The 8,032-nt window shown below is 44.5% G+C and overlaps 1 protein-coding gene across 1 annotated transcript; it reads right to left on the bottom strand.

The window, feature by feature from the left end:
- Positions 1–1,977: 1,977 nt before the first annotated feature.
- On the bottom strand, positions 1,978–6,057 carry LOC107769969 (uncharacterized). The gene is made up of 2 exons (XM_075223408.1): positions 4,731–6,057; positions 1,978–2,549 (listed from the first exon to the last, which is right to left on the bottom strand). The coding sequence occupies exons 1-2, from the start codon at positions 6,055–6,057 to the stop codon at positions 1,978–1,980; spliced, it is 1,899 nt and encodes a 632-aa protein (XP_075079509.1).
- Positions 6,058–8,032: the final 1,975 nt, after the last annotated feature.

Raw genomic sequence — 8,032 nt, 5'->3', positions numbered from 1 at the left:
TGCTCCAAAGCTGTCATACGGGTGCTCCACTGTGGCTGTGATGGGCCTGCCACATCAACTCTCAGAGGAGGGGGAACCTCAACTACCTCAGCATCATCATCATCATCAGCCGAATCATCATCAGAGTCATCAACATTCACCACCGGCTCTCGTCCAGTTCCAATTTTTCTCGCCTGAAACGGGGTTTTTAGTGGCAATCTCCCATCAACCCGAGGGTCTTCGGGGACTCGAGCAATACGGCACAACCGAGTGATCAACGAAGGAAAGTAGTGGCCCTTGGTTAGCTCAGGTGATCGAATGGACATCTCTTCATGAATGAGCCAGGCCACATCAAAATCACTGTGGGACATAAAATAATGGATTGCGGACGCCCGTGGTAGATTAACATCTGTCGTGTTGCTGGATGGCAATAATCGACTGTTGACAATGGTGAGCCAACACTTGGCCTCCCAGTTCAGATAGTGGGAGTTGAGAGTAATCTTGTGCTTGATCCATAGGTGTTCTCCGTCAGGAACACAGATAGTTTCAAGAAGAGTGCCCCACAAGACCCGTGTTCCACTAAAAGTACGATAAGGATCAAATTCACCCCGAAACACAGGTAGCCTGTATACCCTGCAGATAGCGTCAAGGGATGCATTTACCGGGGTATTGCGCACCATCACAACCCCATTCTCATATTCTAGCAAGTTTGCATAGAACTCCCTTACTAGTTGAATATTAGCCTCCTCTGGTACCTCGAAGAAGATGTCCAGCTGACACCGCCGCAGCTCATTAAACATATTGGGGCATTCCACCTCCAAAGCCATTCGATCAATGTGCACCTCAGGTTGTAGCTTTTTGGCTGCTTTCTGGTTGTACCTATCCTCCGCTACCCTGGATACAAATCGAGTGCTATCGAACTGAGGTGCACTGGCTTGGCTCCTAGCTCGTGAGGAGCTTCCCGGTCCACTAATAGAGGGTCCGGTGTTTCGTCTCTTCCTGGAAGAACTCATTGTACCTATCATACAACGAAACGCCTATTAGTGAGTGCGCAAAATATGTGACTATGTATGGTTACTCAGACTTCACCAAAACCATGTCACAATAGCTCCTTATATCTCCATTGGGGCAATTTCCCAAACACCTTGTGAGCAAGGCACTATCCAGACACGTATAGCCCTCATGGGTACATCAAAACTCCTCCCCAATCAAGTATACTACCACACCAACACACCCCACACTTACTTCAGTCAATCACCCACCAATAACACCGTTCAAACATGCAATGCACAGCCCTTCACTAATCAAACTCAAAAACAAAATTGAAAAGCAAAAACAAGAAGAAAAAGAGTACACCAACAAGTACATCCCAACATAACATAAAATTACATAAACTACAACACAATACTAAAGAAAGAGAAAGAAGAGGTGAGGAATATACCGTAGTTGAAGAATGGGGAGAGGAATGGAAGTGGGAGATGTTAGTATGAGGGAAGAAGAAGAAGAAGAAGGAGAGAGTATTGGAGGGGTTAGGGTTTAGGGGGGAGAGAAATTGGGAATATGGGGGCGGGGATCGGTGTTTTGGGTTTAAGAGAGGGGGAGTTTGGGTTGTAAAATTAAAAGAGGAGGAAAAGAAATAAGAAAAACGGAAAAAAAATTAAAAAATTAAAATTACCTGGGACTGACCGCGGTGGGTTTCAAAATCTGAGGCAGAAAGTTTACGCCTCACCGCGGTTTACCGCGATCCACCGCGGTTACGGTGAGATGAAAAATCTGAGGCAGAAAGTTTACGCCTCACCGCGGTTTACCGCGATCCACCGCGGTCGCAGTGAGATGAAAAATATGAGGCAGAATGTTTGCCTTCCACCGCGGTCGCGGTGCTGGCGCTGATTTTTTTTTAATATATGAAGTTACATGAACACACTAACAACACACTCGTGGGTTGCCTCCCACGCATCGTCTGATTTAACGTCGCGACACGACGCAAGCATTTGATCATCACTCCTCATCTGCGCACTGGGGCTCTCCCAAAGTGATTACCACTCTATCCCCTTTTTCTTCAGCCATGCCAAGGTAATGTTTCAACCTTTGCCCATTTACTGTGAACTTGTTTGTCCCATTTTCTGATTCAATCTCTATAGCTCCACTCAAGAACAATTGCACCACTCTGAAGGGTCCTGACCATCGGGACTTTAACTTACTTGGGAACAATCTCAATCTCGAGTTGTATAACAACACTAGATCTCCGGGTTTGAAGTTTCGATCCAAGATGTGCTTATCATGCATTAATTTCATCCTTTCTTTGTATAATCTAGCACTCTCAAAGGCCTGGAACCTGAATTCCTCTAGCTCATGTAACCCAGTGATTCTGTTAGTACCTGTTGTCTCCATGTCTAAGTTTAAATGCCGCAATGCCCAAAGTGCTTTATGCTCTAGCTTAACTGGGAGGTGGCATGCCTTTCCAAATACCAACTTGTACGATGACTTACCAATTGGGGTTTTGAAGGTTGTGCGGTATGCCCACAATGCATCATCCAATTTCTTTGCCCAGTCAGTCCTTGTTGCATTCACTGTTTTTGTGAGGACACTTTTAATCTCCCTGTTGGACACTTCAACTAGCCCGCTCGATTATGGGTGGTACGGGGTGGTCACTTTATGACGAACTGCATATTTTTTCAACAGCCGTGCGAATGCTCTATTGCAGAAATGGGTTCCACTATCACTGAGTATAGCTCTTGGGGTACCAAAACGCGTGAAAATGTTCTTCTTTAGAAAGCCTAGTACCCCCTTGGCATCATTGGTCGGGAGAGCCACTACTTCGACCCACTTGGAGACATAGTCAACTGCTACCAATATGTACTTGTTACCATACGAGCTGACGAATGGCCCCATGAAGTCAATCCCCTACATGTCAAAAATCTCCACCTCTTGAATCGTGGTCATTGGCATCTCGTGTCTACGAGATATGTTGCCAGTTCTTTGGCATTCATCGCAGATTTTAACCCAAGAATGGGCATCCTTGAATAGAGTAGGCCAGTACAAGCCTGACTCCAACACCTTAGCTGCTGTCCGAATTCCTCCAAAGTGTCCACCATATGGTGAAGCATGGCAAGCCTGCAAAACAGAATGTTGATCTTTCTCGGGGATACACCGCCGGATCATGTTATCTACACATACTTTAAACAATAGAGGTTCATCCCAATAGTAATGCCGACAATCACAAAAGAACTTTTTCTTTTGAATTGAGGAGAGTTCATAAGGTACAATACCACTTGCTAAATAATTAGCAATATCAGCATACCAAGGTGCCTCCTCCATTGTCATTGCCAGTAGTTGTTCATCCGGGAATGTCTCTGTTATATCCTCAACCTCTACCTTCTTTTCAGCTCCTTCCAACCTTGAAAGGTGGTCAGCTACTTGGTTCTCTGTCCCTTTTTGGTCACGTATTTCCAGATCGAATTCTTGTAACAGAAGAACCCAACGAATCAAGCGTGGCTTTGACTCCTTCTTTTCTATCAGGTACCTAATTCCTGCATGGTCAGTGTAAACAATAACTTTCTAGCCAATCAAGTATGACCTGAATTTGTCGAATGCAAAAACAACAACCAACATCTCCTTTTCTGTCACAGTGTAATTGAGTTGTGCACCGCTCAGCGTTCTGCTTGCATAATAAATTGGGTGCATTATTTTACCCTATCGCTGCCCCAAGACTGCTCCTATGGCGTAGTCACTTGCGTCGCACATGAGCTCAAATGGTTGCTCCCAGTTGGGTGCAACAATGATGGGTGCAGTCACCAATCTCTTCTTCAGCTCCTCAAATGCCAACCTGCAATCATTAGAAAACACAAAGGGGTGATCCTTTTCAAGGAGTTTGCATAATGGGTTAGCAATTTTGGAGAAATCTTTTATGAATCGCCTGTAGAACCCGGCGTGCCCAAGAAAATTTCTCACCGCCTTGACTGAAGTGGGCGATGGTAGTTTTTCAATCACGTCAACCTTAGCATGGTCAACCTCAATTCCTTTACTGGACACTCGATGTCCTAGAACTATGCCTTCCTGTACCATAAAATGGCACTTCTCCCAGTTCAACACTAAATTTGTCTTCACACATCTTTTGAGCACTCTTCTTAAGTTGTGAAGACAATCCTCGAATGAATCTCCCACCACGGAGAAATCATCCATAAAAACCTCCATAATATCCTCCACCATGTCTGTGAAAATGGCTAACATGCACCGTTGAAATGTCGTCGGTGCATTATAAAGCCCAAAAGGCATTCTCCGAAAGGAGAAGATGCCATATAGACAAGTGAAGGATGTTTTCTCTCTATTTTCAAGGGCTATTGATATCTGATTGCACCCCGAATATCCATCCAAGAAACAGAAGTGTGAGCGCCTGGCCAGCCTGTCCAATATTTGGTCAATGAAAGGCAAGGGGAAGTGATCCTTCCGGGTGGCTGTGTTCAATTTTCGGTAATCCATGCAAATCCGCCATCCCGTGACTATACGAGTTGAGATCAACTCATTGTTCTCATTTTTCACAACAGTCATTCCCCTCTTTTTCGGCATACATTGGACAGGGCTAACCCAATTGCTATCAGAGATGGGGAAGATGATTCCTGCATCTAACCATTTGATCACTTCCTTCTTTACTACCTCTTTAATGTTCGGGTTCAGCCTCCGTTGATGTTCTCTGGAAGGTTTTTGCCCTTCTTCCAAGAGAATCTTATGCATACAGAAGGCTGGGCTGATACCCTTTATGTCTGCCATGGTCCAGCCAATGGCAGTCTTGCTTTCCTGCAGTACCTGTAAGAGCTGTTCTACCTGCACATCTAACAAACTGGATGATATAATAAGAGACAAAGTAGAATCAGGGCCTAAGAAAACGTACCTGAGGTGAGCTGGAAGCGGCTTCAGCTCCAACTTGGGTGGTTCCTCTACCGATGGCTTTGCTGGAGGTGTAGCCCTTTTTTCTAACTCAAGGGGCTCGAACTGAGGTTCCCTTTTCCAGAATCCTTGGCCTTCAAGTGCCATGACCCACTCAGCCAATCTTTCACCATCCATTTCTTCTAAATTTGTCAGACATGCCTCCAATGGATCTTTAGCAGTCAGGGTCATATCATCTTCTTGCAGGATCACATCCACTGCCTCCACTAGAGAGCAATTAACATATTCACTAGGTCTCCTCATAGATTGCTGAACATTGAATATGACTTCTTCATCGTTCAGTCTCATTTTTAATTCCCCAGTCTCACAATCGATCAGGGCTCTCCCAGTGGCCAAAAATGGCCTACCTAAAATGATAGGTATCTCCTCATCTACCTGACAATCCAGAATAACAAAGTCTGCAGGGAACACGGACTTCTCCACTTGCACCAACACATCATCAAGAATCCCAGTAGGCCTTTTTACCATGCGGTCAGCTAGTTGCAGCAGCATCGAAGTCGGTCTAGCTCTGCCAATGCCTAGTCTGGTGTATACAGCCAGAGGCATCAAATTTATGCTGGCTCCCAAATCACATAATGCCTTTGCAAAGGCGTAACTCCCAATCATGCATAGAATAGTGAAGCTACCCGGGTCGGACATCTTTTGAGCCATCGGTCTGGTCACTACTGCGCTGCAAGTCTGCATCAGAGTCATTGTGGATAGGTCCTGAAAATCAAACTTCCGTGACATTAGGTCTTTCATCATCTTTGCATAACCTGTCATCTCCCTCAAGGCATCCATCAAAGGAATATTCAGCTGAATTTGACGCAGCATCTCCATGAATTTCTTGTATTGATCTTCCTTCTTTTGTTTTACCAGTCTCTGAGGAAATGGTGCAGGTATCACACTTTGTTCACTGCTTGCTGGCTTCTCTCTGTTGGGGTTCTGTGGCACAAGAGGCACCACCTGTTCTGCAACTTGTTCATTTACCTTAGCCCTACCCTTATCTTGACCCTGTTCAACTACCACTTCAGTCAGATTTGTTAGTTCATCTACCTCTAGTAGAATTGGAGTGGATGGCGTAGTCTCTTTGCTGGCTTGTGCAACCTCCTGCTCTTTGTCTAAATCTCTCCCATTCCGAAGACTTACTGCCATCAGTGATTCAGGTTTTGCTCTTTGGGGTTAATATTTGTATCCGCTGGCAATGTTCCCTGGGGGCGATTGTTTAAAGCCATAGACAACTGCCCCAACTAAGTTTCAATGTTCTTTATAGCTGAGTCATGTACTGCCAACCTTTCTTGCATCTTACCATTTGCCCCAATGAGTTGCTGGAGCATCCCCCTGATCTCTACCATGTTGTTATCTTGCTGCTAAGGAGGTAGCTGATATGTCAACTGTTGCTGGTTCTGCTGTGGGTAGCCCTATTGTCTTTGGTGGTATGGCACTATTTGGCCTTGATCTTACATGCCCCCAGGCTGAGGCATGTTGGGTCTGTATTGCTGATTTGGTGCGGGTCTCCATTGTTGTCCTCCTTGTCTCTGACCCCCAAAGTTGTTAACATAATTCATATCTTCCCTTGCTCCTTGATTTTCACCTTCTCCGCTCCATGAACACACATAAGACTGATTAACACAGGGTGTGCACAGTCCTCCATTTGTCGTTTCAACAATATGCACTTGTTTGGTACCCATCTCATCTATCTTCTTTGTCAAAATACTCATTTGAGTCATGAGTGTGGCCATGTTCTCTGCCTGCGAATTATTTGGGTTAAGAGGCACTGAATGCACTATAGGTGCCAGTGTTGTACCTCTAGTCATCCACCCCGAATTCTGGGACATCTTGTCAAGAAGGACTTTGCACTCGGTGAATGTCTTACTCAAAAATGCACCTCCAGCTGAAGCATCCACATTGGCCTTTAGATTGTCAGCTAATCCCATGTAGAATCTCTGGCCAAGCATCTGGTCTGGGATGCCATGGTGTGGACACTTCACCAACATCCCTTTAAATCTTTCCCAAGTTTCTTGCAAGGTTTCAGTCGGCTGCTGCTTGTACTGCAATATTTCATCAATCTGCCTTGTAGTCTTGTTGGGCGGGTAGAACTTATTCAAAAACTGCTTTACTAATTCCTCCCAAGTGACAATGGAATTGATTGGGAGCGAATTCATCCAAGTCTGAGCTTCCCCAGTCACAGAGAACGGGAACAGTAATATCTTGATAGCTTTTGGGGTCACATTTGGTTGCCTTTGAACACAAATTGACAGAAAAATTTTCAAATGTTGCTGAGGGTCTTCAATGTGTGACCCGGAAAACAGTCCTTTATTCTGTAGCAGATGTAGCATGTTGTTGGTGATCTGGAATGTCTCCGCTTGAATTGCAGACACAACTATGGCAGTTGCCAGGTTGTCAACTGTGGGTTGAGCCCAATCATAAAGTGCAGCTTCTGGCACAAGAGGTGCCACCACTCTAACGTTTGGGTCAGCTGGATCAATCCTGATGTTTCCGTTGACGTTCTCTACGTCACCCATGTCAAATTCAAGCTGGTGTAGTTGTTGTGATTGTTGGATCCTCCTGTTGGCACGGTTCAATGCCCTGAATATTTTCTCGGGGTCTGAAAGTCCTTCAAGCAGTTCTCTAGTCCTCGAAGAATTTCTAGGCATACACCTGAATCCCACAAGAGTTCAAACGTTAGAATTTCAATGAAAATTGTTTAACACCTTTGAAAATTGATTTGAACTAATAATTTTTAACACTACTTCTAAGTTGTAATAAATAACACCATTAGCTCCCCGACAGCGGCGCCAAAATTTGATAACGCCTAACTATGCCTTTCAAAGGACAAAGCAGTCGCTGCAAATATAATCCGATTTTAAGTCCGGAATCGAATCCTCAGGGAACTAACCTATCTATTACACTCTTCGGTAATGTTATTATCAACTCAATTAATATCTAGATGCAAGATTTTTGATCAATAAAGATTGATTTTTTTTTGTATAACTACTTCAACTACTATTAAAAACAACAGTAAGCTAAAACAAAGAGAATTCAATGGTAAAGAGGTCTAGGGCAGTGATTTTCCCAATTGCTAGTTTAGGTCTTGAGTCTTCCGCTATAATCTCGCCGTAATACTCTA

This window comes from Nicotiana tabacum, chromosome 1 (genome assembly GCF_000715075.1).
Source record: "Nicotiana tabacum cultivar K326 chromosome 1, ASM71507v2, whole genome shotgun sequence".
In the NCBI taxonomy this organism is placed as follows: domain Eukaryota; kingdom Viridiplantae; phylum Streptophyta; class Magnoliopsida; order Solanales; family Solanaceae; genus Nicotiana; species Nicotiana tabacum.
This window is presented reverse-complemented; position numbering and strand designations above follow the sequence as displayed.

Excerpts from the sequence above, each read along its gene's own strand:
- LOC107769969 (XM_075223408.1), bottom strand. The coding sequence starts at position 6,057 with ATGGCAGTAAGTCTTCGGAATGGGAGAGATTTAGACAAAGAGCAGGAG. Across the intron at positions 2,550-4,730 it reads GACCATGGCAGACATAAAGG|TGAATGCAACAAGGACTGAC; the intron begins GTATCAGCCCAG and ends TCACAAAAACAG.